This window comes from Nannospalax galili, unplaced genomic scaffold (genome assembly GCF_000622305.1).
Source record: "Nannospalax galili isolate Female #2095 unplaced genomic scaffold, S.galili_v1.0 scaffold161, whole genome shotgun sequence".
NCBI classification, from domain to species: Eukaryota; Metazoa; Chordata; class Mammalia; order Rodentia; family Spalacidae; genus Nannospalax; species Nannospalax galili.
This window is the reverse complement of record NW_008348586.1, coordinates 4,024,277-4,039,005: the sequence shown is the minus strand read 5'-3', so window position 1 is coordinate 4,039,005 and position 14,729 is coordinate 4,024,277. Positions and strand designations below refer to the sequence as shown.

The following is a 14,729-nucleotide window of genomic DNA, read 5'->3' as shown; positions in this document are numbered from 1 at the left end:
GAGGGAGGGAGGGAGGGAAGGAAGGAAGGCAAGCTCAGAAAGTGATCAGCACATGGTGGCATTTGGTGGCACACCTTCACAATGGCTGAGACCTGCTGTTGTCATTGCTGTTGAATTACAAGCCAGAGGCCCAGGTAAACAACACTACAGAATAACTCCTGCCTGGGAGGTACATGTGATTGGAAATGGGAACTGCCCCTCCTTCCATCCTGGCTGCATGAAAGGCAGAGTACAGGTTGCCCTCAGCCTTCAGGGTCCAAAGATCCTCAGATACCACCCAGCCAGCCTGGGTAACCTGTACAGCCCAGACCTTGGGATGAAATTGCCTGAGAAACCCACAATGGAGTGGTATCAGGGTGTTGGCCCAAGTCTAGTGCTCTTTCTAGCTCTTAGAACTTTCCCCTTAAAATTTCTAAGACATTCCCCAGGCTTGGCATGCCCCACTGCTGGTTGGTAGGAGGTACCTGAACACCCCGGTGAACCATAAGGAGATTCGAGTAAAGCCTGACTGATAGGGAAGAGGGTACTACTGTTCTGCTTGGCTGGGAAGAGGACCCCACTGTACCCACGTCTGAATCTGTGCAGCAGAGGCAGGCTCAGATTGGAGAAGGCTGGTCCTGCAAACCTGAGAGGTTAATTTTAATACCAGGGGCCTGGTCCCTACCCCAAGTAAAAGAGCTCTCAAGGGCCTGTCTCACCTGCTCTGGGATTTTGAAGAACTGCACTGCAGCAGGCAGATGCCTAGAAAGCCATTGCCCCCCACCATGTATTGGACATTGGGCTCAGACATGGTGATTATGAAAGCCTTTTTGAGCAGATGGGGTGGGGGGCACTTCATTACTACTTGAGAGGAAAAAAAATCCAGAGAGATGGACTCTGTCATACCTAGTCCTAGCAGTTCATTCAAGAGCCATACCAGCAGACCCAATGAGGAAGAGGGTAAGGCTGCAGGGACACAGCCAGTGTTCACAGTGACTTAGCCCTGGAGGAACCAGAAGCCCTAGTTGCAGGCTGACTGCCCAGTGCAGGGGTACACAGCACTCTCCTAAACCCAGTCCACTACCACCCAGCATTCAGAGGGAGCAGCCAAAAGGCCTGAGTGAGCTAGACACAGTAACCTTCCACTGTGTGACTCTCTAGAGCCCCCGGTCACCTGTACCTTCAGGTACCTGTCCCACCCTCCCCTCCTCTTTGGCCAGCCCCTCACTCTTCCCTCCCTTTGTTCATCACAGCCACTTACCCCCCAGGCCCTTCACTCCCTAGAGCTAGGGAATAAACCTTTGTTATTCAACCCAAGATCCAAGAGGCTAGAACACAGTAGGTGCTCAGCAAATCCTGTGCGCAGTGATGGGATTGAGTAGAGCAGCTAGTTGGTGCTACCACAAAGGTTGAACCCCACCTAATGGAAACTAGATCATCGTCACTGCCTCAAGGCTCAAGTCAGTGCTGCCCGAAGGAGGCTTGTAAGGACAAGCTGCCCTGGAGAGGCTCTTCCCCAGGTTTCCCCAGCAACAGACTCTTGGCTGTGAGCCCCTGCCCTGCACTTCCAGACCACTGTGTGGAGCGTGGCGGCTGCCTGCCCCTTTGTGAAGAGCCTCATTAACTGTGCCTCTCAGCCCACCACAGTGAGGACATCCAGGCTTGGCCTTTGTTCCTGTTGCCTGGATGTATCCCAGAGTACCCAAGAGGCCCATCAGCCTCACAGCAGAGGGGATTCCTCAGAAATATGAAAAGGGTAGGAACAGCCATTCCCATGATGCTTGGGGCCCCAGCTCTGCCACCTACCAGCTCTGTAGACTCAGTAAAGTGGCTTTTCCCACAGAAAAGACTTTTCCCTGGAGCTCTTTGTCTGTGCACTTGCCCTATGACAGCCAGCCCACCATGATTTCTTTGTATTTATGGGGTTTTGTTTGGTTGGGTGGGTGTTTTTGAGATAGTGTCTCACTTTGTAACCCAGGCTGGTTTTAACGAACTTAGAGCAATTCTCCTGCCTCGACCTCCTGAGTGCTGGGATTAAAAATGAGTGCCACCATGCCTGGATTTGTATCCCATGATTTAAGTTTCATTAGTCACATGTGGAGTGTTCAGTGACCATCAAAGCTCATGGTCACTGTTTTGGATAGTGCCAGTAGTGACTATTTCCATCTTCCCAGAGAATTCTCTTGGACAGCACTTCAGTTAAGGTAACATTATGTGTTGGGGACAGAATTGGAACACTCAGTGCCCCTTGGGGGTCAAAATCCTGAGTGGTCTTTCTAGAAGAGGGCCCTTTGTCAGGCTGGATTTGAAGGTATGACACATCAAGGAGGCAGTGGGTGGGTGCCTAGGATGGTCATAAGACAGGCAGATCTTAGTTTGCAGTCTTGCTTCCCCATTACTAGCTGGGTGACACCAGGAAAGTGATCTAGCCACTTTAAGCCTCATCTGTAAAATGGGACTAAATCAAGTTTCTGTCTCAGAAACAATGTAAACTGAGTACCCATGGGGCCTGGGATATCTGAGGGATTGGTGCTTGTGTGTTTGTGACAAAGGGTCTAAAACTCTCTGGAGATGACTGTGTGACCTCCAGGGCCTGCGCCCTGCCAGCATGGTACAGGTGGCTGAAGTCCCTGGGAGAAGTCCCTGGGAGAAGCTTGGGGCCTGCCTTTTTCCTATCACCCTTTTTGTGGAGACCAAGATAGGAACCAGCACAGCTGGCCTTGATCCAAGCTCCTATTTTCCAGGACCAGCTTCAGATCAGGGCAGAGCTGGGGAGTTAGGAGCCCACAACCAAGGAGCCTCCACAGGCATTGTGTACACCCACGGACCTGGATGTGTCTGTTAGACCAGCACAGTACACAGACCAGAATGCCTCTGCACAGATGCCTGGGGCAGCTGGACCAAAGCACTTTCCGCCTTCCTAAACTAGCACCTTAACAAGGAAACCAGAATGATATGAGATACTGATTCCCAGTCTTGGAGCTGGTATCACCATTCTCCAGGAGAAAGTCTCTCTTGACAAACATGGCTACTGGGTTCCTTCCAGCATGTTCCTTCTGAAGCTTGAGCCACCTGGTGTTGCTCGAAGGTCAGCTTAGCCACCCATCCTGCTCCCTAAGGTATGGGGCCTTTCCCCCAACATGTACCTCCTCCCTTAGGTCTTCTGGCCCTGTTCCCAGCATCCAGGCACACCATTCAATCCTGTCTCTGAACCTTGGTTCACATATCCACCCACCCCGTGTCTCCTCCTGCCTCTGCTCTTTCTAAATATTCTTTCTCTTAGGTGGATGGCTCCAGTGCCTCCCTCTTCTAGGTAGTTCTCTCTGACCACCCCAGGCCACTCCTACACAGGAATCACCAAACTTTAGGGTATCCAGTCTCAAAGTGACTTATATGTTTCCTTTCTTGGGTGTTTGTCTTAGCTTGTCAACTAGATGGTGTGCACTTTAAGGCACGCTAGTGTATCTTCTGTCACCCTCCTGCTTCAGGCACAAGAATGGGTGGGGACTCCTTGGAATGCACTGGGGTTGGGAATCAACATCTGTTTGCTCTCATGATCCTAATTTGGCATCCTGTATGATGGAACCAGGGTCTTACACGCCCCATTCTGATGAGGGAGAGCCAGGCGCCACCTCCCATGTTTTGGCCACCACTGGCACTCCAGATTTAGCCCTCCTTGTGAAACCAAGCTGTTGCAGGGAATCATTTCTGTGTGCCCAATACCATGCTAAGAGCTTTGTACATTACCCAACTTGACCTTCACAAGAACTCTGCAGGGAGGTAGAGAGGGGCAAGTGGCTGAACTAGACTTGAACCCACCCACTCTCCCTCCTAATTCTTTGCTCTGAGGCCTAGACATGGTGGAGCCATCCCTGAGCTGCAGACACACTCAGGGCCTTTGCTCACCATGGTGGAATAAAGCAGAGGCGGCAGACAGATAGATAGTGCTTTGCTTTGACCTTTTGCTGTGAATGCAGCAGTAGCAGAGACCCACTGTGATGCTCAGTAGACAAGCAAAATCTTCAGGGGTCTTCTGGGGTGTATGATGGCTATAGCATCCTGCCTGTGTGTGACACAGACTAGGGGACCAAGACCCCTTCCCTCCCCCAGCAATTCAGCTTTTTCACCCGGAGCTGGAATCTGTCCTCTCTTGACTATCCACATGGTCACAATGGGTCCCATTCTCAAAACCCTGGAAAACAGGCCCTACAGAAAAAGGCCAGATTCTTGCTGGATACAAGAGCCTTTAGTACAGCAATTTAGATCAGGGCACAAATAGGGCACAGAATGGCATCCATGCCCCCTCTGTCTTGCCTGGAGGTCCCTGCCTCTTGAGACCATGCTGTGGAAAGGCTCTCAAAAGGGCAGAACAGAAACCCAGCTCTGGGCTATGGGGGATGGAAAGGTCCCCAGTGCCCTCCAGACCTCATCTGACCTGAGGCCCCTTTGTTCAGACACTCTCACTTTGCTTCTTGAAGAACTTGCTCCCTCTTACTGTGAGGGTTGCACGGTAAGAATCAGAATCTCACAACAGGCCTTTCAGCTACTTGGAGACACCTTCCTCTAGACATGGGAAAACTGAGGCTTTGTCAGTGCTTTTAAAAAAACATTCCTACCAAGTAAATGCATTTCACATCACAACCCAACATAGGCAACACACAGGTAGACAAACAACTGAAACTGACCTTTCACAAAATAACCTTGCTATAAGTGACTCCCTGGTGGTTTCTAGTTTTTTCTACCTTTTTTTTTTTTTTTTTTTTCGTCTTTTTGAGACAGGGTCTCCCTGTAGCCCCAGCCCCAGCTGTCCTGGAACTCACTATGTGGACCTGGCTGGCCTTGAACTCACAGAGATCCGCCTGCCTCTGCCTCAGCCTGCAGCTGGGATTAAAGGTGTATGCCACCACGCCCAGCTTTTTCTACCTTTTAGAAATGCCTGTTGGGATCCACCACATCAAGTTCAGAGCTCACTAATGGACCAAGGCCTGTCATGGTGACCAGAAGAGGGCATCGGAATCCCTGGAACTGGAGTTCCAGGTGGTTATTAGTCATCCTGTAGATGCCGGGATTCGAACCTGGGTCCTCTGTAAGAGCGGCCAGTGCTCATACCACTGAACCATCTCCCCAGCCCTCGCAGCATTCTTTAATTATTTTTTAAAATCCTGATTCTTCTGCCCCCATCTCCCAAGTGTGCTCCCAGTTAAAAGACCAGTTTAAAGTGGTTTACCCAGGACCAGCCCTGAGGGGCAGAACAGAGTCCAGAACAGGATTAACTGACATTCTGTGCCAAACTTGTCATAAGCCTCTCTCCTGCCTCCTCCTATCTGTCTACCTTGTCTAGTCACAAGAGTTTCTTCCAGCCTAACTCTGAATTCATCCCTTCTTGCCCCTACCTTTCCTGGATTTCACAGCTGGACATCCAAGCCCTGCCTATCCTACCTTCCCATCTGTCCACCTGTTTACATACCCCCAGGTCAACCCTTCATGTCAGGAGCCCCTTGATCCTCCTTTCAGAGCTCTTCCCTGTTGTTCCTGTCCTCTCCATGGATCTAAAGCACCTTGTCCTTAAGAGCTACCTCCTTCAGCCCCAGGACCTCTCTTTTCTCTGTACTTGGAGTTTCACCACCCCTGTGACTGACTCTCAGGATCTACTGCTGTCCGAGAATGTTAGCTTCCTCATTGTACTGTATAGCATTGTTTCCCCACCTGTACCCCAAACCTGCAGACCAGGAGCAGGTAAGGATTCTTCTGTGCCTGCCTACACAGGCCTCAATGAGGTCACTTACTATAGCAGCTTACAAAGTGCTATAGATTGGTTGATAACTATAGTCAAGATGATTGTGCTCTCCCTCCTGGACTGGAAGTCAAGCCCTTGGCCAAAGCTATATATTCTCTCCCTCAACCCTCCTATTCTAAGGAATGCTTGTGTTCCAGCAACCTCCCAACTCTCAAAGTCACCCCCAAGTCAACCATCTGGCACTAAGCCGGCCTCTCCTGAGCAGTTCTCAGCGGCAGCAGGCCTGCAGACCGACATCTCAGGCCAAGCAGCCAATGTCAGCCAGCAGACAGGAGGGTAAGAGCATGGGGCTGGAATTGCGTGCTTGCCTTCCTGTGCCAAGACGCTCACTGACAAGAGGGAGGATGTGGAAGGGGACTGCAGGCTGTGGTGCTCACCTGTCAAGGGCATCCTTCCTCAGGGCTTCCCACTGGACCTGACTTACCTGACTCTCTTCCTTCCCTCAGCTGTCCTTCCTGACTTCCCTTTCATTCTAGGAGCCTAGATAGGGTTTACCTCCTTTCCCCAGCATACTGTTGGTGTGTCCTCTCCCTGCAGTCCAGTCCCTCATAGGCCTTGGTGTCACCCCACCAGTGCATTATGGGTCAGAACTGTCAGTCTAGCCTGGGAAAAGCCACATAAGCCCTTAGAACCCCAGTCTCCCATCTATAAAGTCCTTTCCTCACAGCTCTGAAGGCCAAATGCCAGGAATCTTCTAGAGGGTGGTATGGGGAGAGAAGTTGTCTTAGTCATTTCTCCTGAGGCTGGGATAAAATTCCAGGACAAGCCAGATGTAGTAGCACTGCTGTTAGGCCCAGCACTCAAGAGGCAGAGGCAGGCAGATCTTTGTTAAGTTCAAGGTCAGTTTGGTCTATATAGTGATTCCAGGCCAGCTAGGACTACAGGGAGACCCTGTCTCAAAAAACCCAAAAAACAAGCAAACAAAAATCCATGACAAATACAACCTGAGGAAGGTTTCTTTTGGTTCATAGCTCAAGGTATAGCCCATCATGGAGAGCAAGTCAGGGTGGTGGGAGCCTGAAGTGGCTAGTCACAGTGCATCCACACTCAGGAAGCAGAGAGTAGTGAATGCTTGACTCCATTCTCTTTTTATTCAGTCTGGGACCCTAGCCCAGAGTGATGCTGTTCACAATGGTTGGATCTTTCTACCTCAATTAACCTAATCAAGATAATCTTTCAAAAGCATTGCCAGAGGCTAACCTAGAAAATTCCTGACAAGTAGCCCATATGCTTGTCTCCTAGGTGATTCTGGGTCCCATCAAGTTGATAATCAGTATTAACCATCACAGGAGTCAAGTACAAAATCAGGTAGCCAATACAAAGAAGTGAGTTTTTTTCTGGTCCCTCATGTCACCCTCTCCCTCCTTGCCACTCCTAACATTAATCAGTTGTTTCAGTGGAATGCCTGGGGAAGGAGCACACATCTCACCTAGGGGAGATAGGAAAACTGAACCATAGAGACACACACCCGTTCAAAACCAGCCTGGGGGCTGGAGAGAGATTGCTCAGTGGCTAAGAGCCCTGGCCACTCTTGCAGAGAACCCAGGTTCAAATCCCAGAACCTACATAGCAGCTAGCAACCATCTATAACTCCAGTTCCAGGGGATGTGACACCCTCTTCTGGCCTCCTCGGGCATTGCATGACATGGGTGCACTTACATACGTGCTGGCATAACACTCATGCGCATAAAATAAAATTATATATATGCAGTGAAACTTATCAAATATGTATAAGTAAATTAAAAAATAAAGTACCCCAATAGATGAATTTCTATTCATTCCTATGGGTCAGTGTCATCCTAAAAATACAACCTGACAGGTAGGTCTAGTTCCGTGTATGTAAAACAGCCTTGGCCTGGGGTAAAGCTCAGTGCTAGAGCATATGCTTCAGTTCAGGGGCTGTGCGGCATCCAAGTTTTTAAAACACTTTAAAAATTATTTTTTAACTTTCTCTCTCTCTCTCTCTCTCTCTCTCTCTCTCTCTCTCTCTTTCGTGTCTGTGTATGTCTATAGCACTTCTGAAGTCAGAAGACAACTTTTGGTAGTTGGTTCTCTCCTACTATGTGGGTCCTGAGGATCAAATTTAGGTCCTCAGGCTTGATAGCAAGTGCCTTTACCTGCTGAGCCATCTTCCTGGCCAAATGGGCCTTTGCCATCTGGGTGGCAGTCTGTCATAACTGTGCCCGGAGGTTGGCCTCCTAGGTAATTCTAGATTCTGTCACATTGACAGTTGACACTATCACACTGTACACTGCACAAACCATCTTCCCCAAAGCCTGGGAGTTGACACTGGCTGTGACTCTTCTCATCTTACTGATAGAGAAGCAGAAGCTCAGGACTGAAGGAGGCAGCTCAGGGTCACCAGCATAGCAGGCAGCCGGGCTTTGAACCAGAGACTGACTGTCCTCACCTGGACACAACTGCCTCTCTCCAGGATGAAGGGCCCAGACATAGACTGGGGGATATCCTTTTCTAGACAGACACAAGAGGGATACAGTAGAAGGGTAGGAGGGACCCTGCCCTTCCCCAGACAGTCAAATCTGTGGATCACAGAGAACCATCAATCCCAGTTTGCCCAGTAAGCTCCCACATGTCCCAGGTTCTAAGTTTCTTGGTATGATTGTTCACCATGCCTCTTGTCTTAGTCAACCATGGGCCAGAGGCCAAAAAGGCTGAACAGCCAGATGGAGCCTAGGAGGCCTTTCCAATTACATTAGCTTCTGGCGTCACTAGAGGGAGATGCTGGACTTATCGTCCCTCCTCCCCTGTTCCTTCCTGTGGCTCCCTGGGACACAGTGATTCAGCAGCCAGTCGGAAGCAGGCTAGACTGTGACCTCCCCAATGTGGAGCTACCATCAGGCTGGGGCTGTCAGCACCAGCTCAGGGCAAGAATTAGAGTGAGGAGAAAGGTTGATTTATTGGGGAATTGGACCCCAACAGAGGACCCTGCTGGGGTCCCATGGTGGGGGAGCCCTGCTTTACCCCAAGCCCTGGTATGAGAGGGATGGGGGCATCCCAGACACTGGATACCTAAGCTGCTTCTCAGCATATTCAGCAGCTAAAAATACAAGATGGCTTTGCTGAGAGGTGCCAGCCCGGAAACCTCTAAGAAATTTCCTATTAGGGCAGTGCCTTCCCCCGGGGGCTGGAGGCCAGATACCTCTGCCTGCCACACCACCATTCAGTCATGGCCTGACTGCCTCCACTACCAGGACTCAGTCTCCCCTCTTGCTCCATGTGCTTGTCAGGCCCCAGGGCTCTGCCTCCTACCCCTGCACCCACTCCTCCATGTGGGTGGGAATTGGGGATTTGTCTGTAACCTCAAAGCAAAGCCAGGAATCCTGGAGCCCAACCCTAACCTTACTTTACTCCCTGCCTGTCTTTGGACAAGGACACCTTGCCCTTCTCACCTGTAAGACCTACCTGCAGAGAGAAATCCAGAGTCCCTGGGTCGAGAGGGCCCTAGGCTCTGGTTGAAGCCCAACAATTTGTCTGGAAGCTTCTTGGGCAATTTGAACACATTGTTCCTACTTAACATGAAGGTTCCTCAGGGAATGGCTGGGGCCCAGTGCTTATGTAACACTGGCCCAGCCCCAGAATCCCCAGGGAATCTTGTTGGAAATACAATCAAGTAGTTTTGGGTGGGGCTCTACCTCCGACTCTTTAGCCAACTTTCTAGATGATTCCATTGAACCATCAGCCTGAGACTCACAAATGTAGTGCCTGATACCAAGGCATGCAAGCCATGGGAATTATGCTCTTGCTTCATTCCTTTGCTCTCCCATCCCATGGTCTCAACCTGTCTGCCTCCCTACTGGGGTTGCTAACCAGTTTGAAGACAATCTCAGGCAGCCCTCAGCCCTCAGCCCCACCAACATGGCCACTGCATCAAGGGGGCCACTCCTGCTTGGCCATTAGCAACCTCAGGAATGGCCAGTGGATCATGGAGTCCTGAGCTCATCAGGCCTTTGGGGAAAATGGTGGCTCTGCATTGCCAGCCCCGCCCTGCCCTTCTCCTGTGGCCAGCTTCACTCAGTGGAAAAGCTAAAAGGAATTCCTTCCTTGAGTGGGAACAGCCACCACATAATAATCTTTTCCCTACTGGGAGTTCTTCCCACATTTGAACATCAAGGGGGTGCTGCCAGGCAGGCTGGGGCACAGTCTGGGAAATTCTCCCTCTTCTGAGTGATGGAATAAACTTGTACCACCAAGCCTGCCCCTCCACCCCCTTCTCTAACTTCTTTAGGAGACAACACAGTACAACCTCTGTACCATCACGGCCCTTCAGATTTTAGTTCTCCCAGTGGGTTTATGAGCCACAGCCCTTCCCCATATTAAATGGCCCTAGGCAGTAAATGAACCTTATCTTGTAAAGTGGAGTTCTCAAACTGGACAAAAAGGGGAGCAGACTTAAAAATGTAGCACCTTCCACCTTGGCATGGGGACTCATGCCAGTAATCCCAGCACTCGAGGTAAAAGCAGGTGCAAGTTCAAGTCCAGACCTTGTCTCAAAACCAAACAAGAAGTACAGCTTCCCAGGCTCTGGCCAAATATTGGGAAATTGGGGGGCAGGGGTGCTCACCCCTGGCTATGTAGGCAAATCATTTGCCTATTTAATAAACAACCCAGTGGCTAAGGCCACTCTGAACCTTTAGGATCTGAGTCAGGTCTGCTGTCCCTTCTCCATGACATCCCCCACTTCCAGCAGGCAGATTCAGCTAGCTTGTTTGCTTGGCCAAAGAACCATGCAAAGTGGCACTTTCTTTGGTCCCCAGGGACATGGAAGGTGGTTCCTCTCGTCTCCAGATAGGTCTGGAGCCTGTTCCCTGAGCACAAATAGAATTCAGATTTTAGGAGCATGTGAGACTGGGACAAGGGGTGTTGGGGAATGGAGGGGGCAGGAGGAGCAATAGACTTTGGGAAGTCTGCCTCTGCCTGAGTTTAGATCAATGGGTGCATGGAGAGTAGAACAGTGCAAGCTCTAGGCTGTCCATCCACTGAAGACTATAGGGAGGAGCTACATGTCTAAGATCACCAACAGTTATTGTCAGTGGCAGGATTTGAATCCAGTTCTCAGTTCAAAAACTCAGTCTCCATTTCTACCATTCCTGGCCTCACAGGCACCCTTGCAGGGGGCCAACCTTAGCCTTAAGGCAAACTGCAGATGCTAAACATTGTTCCTACAGCTGGTTTTTGCCCATCACCTGTGCCAATCCCAGAAGATGAAGCGGTAGAAAACAACCTGTGTGCCTTGGAGGAGCCTTGGGTGGTGGAAAGCACCATTAGCCAAAGGGTCACACAGACAGTAATTACAGGAGTGTTAGCATGTCCAGCAGGAAGACGTTAAGGAAGGTTTCAGTCGTGACTTACAGAGTGCTGGGAGATGCAATGCAAAGATTTGGGAAGTGGAGTGCTCCAGGGGTGGGCAGCAGACTTCCAGAGCCGGGCCTAAGTTGAGCAGTCACTCCCCGGGAACCTCAGTTTCCCTATTTAGTAAGTACAGGGGAACCTGCCCTCCCTCTCGATCTAGTAAGGACTGGGGAAAGGTGAGCCCCTTAGGACTGGCCCAGGCGGTCGCAGTCGCCGGCGGGGCGGGGCGGGGCGGGCTGATCACTCCCAGAGGCCGGGCTGCCAGGGCCGGCTGGCGCGCTGTGCGTGCAGCTGCGAAGCGCAGCTCGCCGGGCTGCGGGCATCACAGGGCATCACATGAGCAGAGGCGCTGTGAGCTGCTGCATCCCGCAGGCGGTTAGCCCTGCAGCCGCAGCCCGGAGCCCCAGTCCGTGCTAACCATGTCTCTCTGTTGTTGCTTCTTTTTCAGAGATTATGGCAGTTCCAAGAGGAAATCAGGTAAGGAAGCCTCCGGCGTTTTTCTCTCCCGCCTCCCCGCTTGCGTGCGCAGGACTCTGGAGGGGTCGTCCTGGCCTCCTGGCACTGTAGTCCTGGGCTCGCGGGATGCACCAGTTGCCTCCTTGCCCTCTGAGATCTGTCACACCTTTATTCTCCTTTGTCACCCTCGGGCTTTGGGATGGGAGTAAGGGTGCATGGGCAGTCGGGGGGGGGCGGGGAATCCCATGAAGCTCCTGCAGAGTCTGCAGACGGGTCCTGCACCCCGGGATGCGGTAGCCACTGCTGGGCGCTGCCATGGCTTCCCGATGTGTCTTGCGCTCTGTGGTGGAAGGGTTCGTGGAGATTATAGGGTCTTCCTGGTGAGGGGTGGCACTGAGAAGGGTTGCCCTGGAGTGAGTGTGACCTGAGTTTGTGGTGCCCCCCCCCTGGCCTGCACTTCCCTGCGACGAAGGGTACGTGGGAGGGGGTTCGCGCACCTGGGAGGGGGCCTGGCAGGTAGGTGTAGGACTCTAGAAGAGCAAGGTGGGACTAGCCCTTGGATGCAGTTCCTGGGAACTAAGAAGGATTCTTTCCAGTGGGGGATGCTGGACTCCCAAATGACACTCCCGGGTGTGGGCGGGGTGTTAGTTGGGGGAGGGTAATCCTTTAGTTAGGGCTGTGAGCTCTGGATCTGTGATAGCACATGGATCAGTGTTGGCACGTGTGTTGCCAGTGGGGAAGTGGGGGGCCATGGGCAGCTATCAGAGGGATCTGGACCTTGGGGTGTGGGAAGTGGCTCTCATTCGTGGAAGCTCCTAGGTCCAAGTGCAGGGTCTGTGAACCAAGTAGATAGAGGCTTGTGTGCCTTGTGTGATGGATGGGAATTGGGATCGATGTAATCGTATGCTGGGTGCTTGTGAATATGAGTTTTTATATGTTGTGTGTAGTACAAGTGCTGGCTTACCTGCCTACTGGAAGGAGGAAAGTTGTGTCCTGGTGTGTGAGAAGCCAGGTGGTCCAGCTGGTAATTGTGTGCACTCCATGTGCTGTGGGCTGAAGCTGTTCAAACATGCTTGTATACCTAGTTCTGGGTTACTTAGTATGTGTGTATCCAGGTGACTGACAACTGGGCTTCCATGAAAAGGAGGTGAGGAACTTCCTTTTGTGATTGTGTCATTAACACTTCCAGCAGAGCCCAGGGGAGAACTGGCAGAAGTGGTAAAACTGGGATTGTGTAATGTGATAACCAAGAAACTTGTCCTGGACCTCATGCCTAGTGCACTGGTGAATCCAGAGCTCTGAATGCCTCTGTGTGCCTTTTTTTTTTTTTTTTTTAAAAAAAAAAAAAAAAAAAGAGGGCATCAGATCCCCTGGAACTGGAGCTACAGGTGCTTATAAGCCACCTGATATAGGTACTGGGTCCTCTGGAAGAGCAGTAAGTGCTCTTAACCACTGAGCCATTTCTTCAGCCCCCCTGTATGCCTTTGAGAAGTTTCTTAACCTCTCTGATGTAGTTTCTTCATTCTCTTTAAAACAAAGATGATTATTGTATCTATCTCATGTGTAGAGATTACATTAATATGAAGTAGCCCTTAGCACATAATAACTACCATAGAAGTAATAGTTACCCATCATCCTTGTGGTATCCCTGTAAAGTCAAGGTCCTGGCCCCTCCCCCTAAGTCCCACTCCTAGGACCCCACTCAGGCTGCTTCCCCCATTTTCTCTGTCTTCTACCCTTCAGCCAGAAAAAGGATGACTGGGGAAATTTAATTTACATTGGTATGCTTATGATAATGGCCACTTAGTGTGATGATTAAAGTGCCAGGCTGGAGCCAGGCAGCAGGCTTTCAGAGTCAGCTTCTTTTCTCTGTGATGCTTAGGGGATTTCATAGGTACCATATTTACACCCACCTCGTGGTGGTTAACTTTTTCTTTTAACAGTTAATTTTTGTATGTCAGCTTGGATGAGCCCTGGTGCCCACATGTCTGGTCCAACCTTAATCTGTGTATTTCTGTGACAATGTTGTTGTTTTGTTGTTTAATAGCATTAACATTTAAATAAGTGAATCTTGAGTAAATCATATTACCCTTCCTAATGTGGGTGGGTCTTATCCAGTCACTTGAAGGCCTTAATGGTGCAAAGGTAACACACACACACACACACACACACACCCATACCCCTCAAAGGGGGTAAGAGATAGTTTATTTTGGAGTCAAATATGAATGACAATGGCCCAGGAACACAAGTTCAGGTTATCCCAAAGTCCATGTTCCAATATGTGGATGCAGTTTGATGAAATTTTTTTAGTGACAGAACAAAGAAAGTCATAAATTAAGGCACTTTTCAAATACAGTGACAGGCATGCTAAGTAAGTGGTTACATCAAAACAGAGAAATCTCAGCTATAGGTCTCAGATAGTATCTATCTGATGACACTTGGCCTTTTGGGTGTTGGAAACTAGGATTTTGTTAATACATCCCAGAAGGCTTTTAATCTGGGTTTTTAGTCACAGGATGTTAGGTCAGATGCAGAGGTGGGCAAGGAATGGCTATTTAGAGGGCTAAAGATGGCCTAAGATAAATCATAATTAGGCTCTGGACCTGCAGTGGTCCAGACTCTCCACAATCACTGAAGTTCTAATAAGTTAGTCAGGCTTGCAAGAGGTTCTGTTGAAGATGCAGATTTTTTTTTTCTGGGAACTTTCATTCACAGTTCTCCCTGTTGGGCCAGCATCACAGTTTGTCCATGTGGTGGCCACATATTATTTATTAAATATTATTAATATCCCTTGTTGCTAAGAAACACTTGCTAGGCTCTGATGTAGATGAGGCTGAGTAGCAGGCAGCAAGAGCAGTCTTCAGGAAAGACAAATAGCTGGTAAAGCCATTAAGGAAGAGACTCCTGGATCACATCAAGCTATTAGGCAGTATTATCCAGATCTGACCTTTCTTTTTCTTTCCTCCTTTGTATCTTATGTAACATTCACATGTGACATGTAATGGGATTATTATACTTTAAATTAAAATAATCAAGACTACTGTTTGGTCTGATGGATTCACAGTAACAGATGAAGGAAACAAGCATTTTTTAAATTTTTTAATTGAATTTTTGTGTATTTCATATA

At 49.9% G+C, this 14,729-nt stretch overlaps 1 protein-coding gene across 2 annotated transcripts in view; it reads left to right on the top strand.

Moving 5' to 3' along the window:
• Positions 1 to 14,729, top strand: part of Sh3pxd2a (SH3 and PX domains 2A) — a 240,031-nt gene that overhangs the window by 140,755 nt on the left and 84,547 nt on the right. For both annotated transcript variants that reach the window (XM_008845692.3, XM_029569679.1), the window contains exon 6: positions 11,595 to 11,623. In XM_008845692.3, the coding sequence (XP_008843914.2) occupies positions 11,595 to 11,623 (29 nt within the window). The remainder of the gene's footprint in view (positions 1 to 11,594; positions 11,624 to 14,729) is intronic.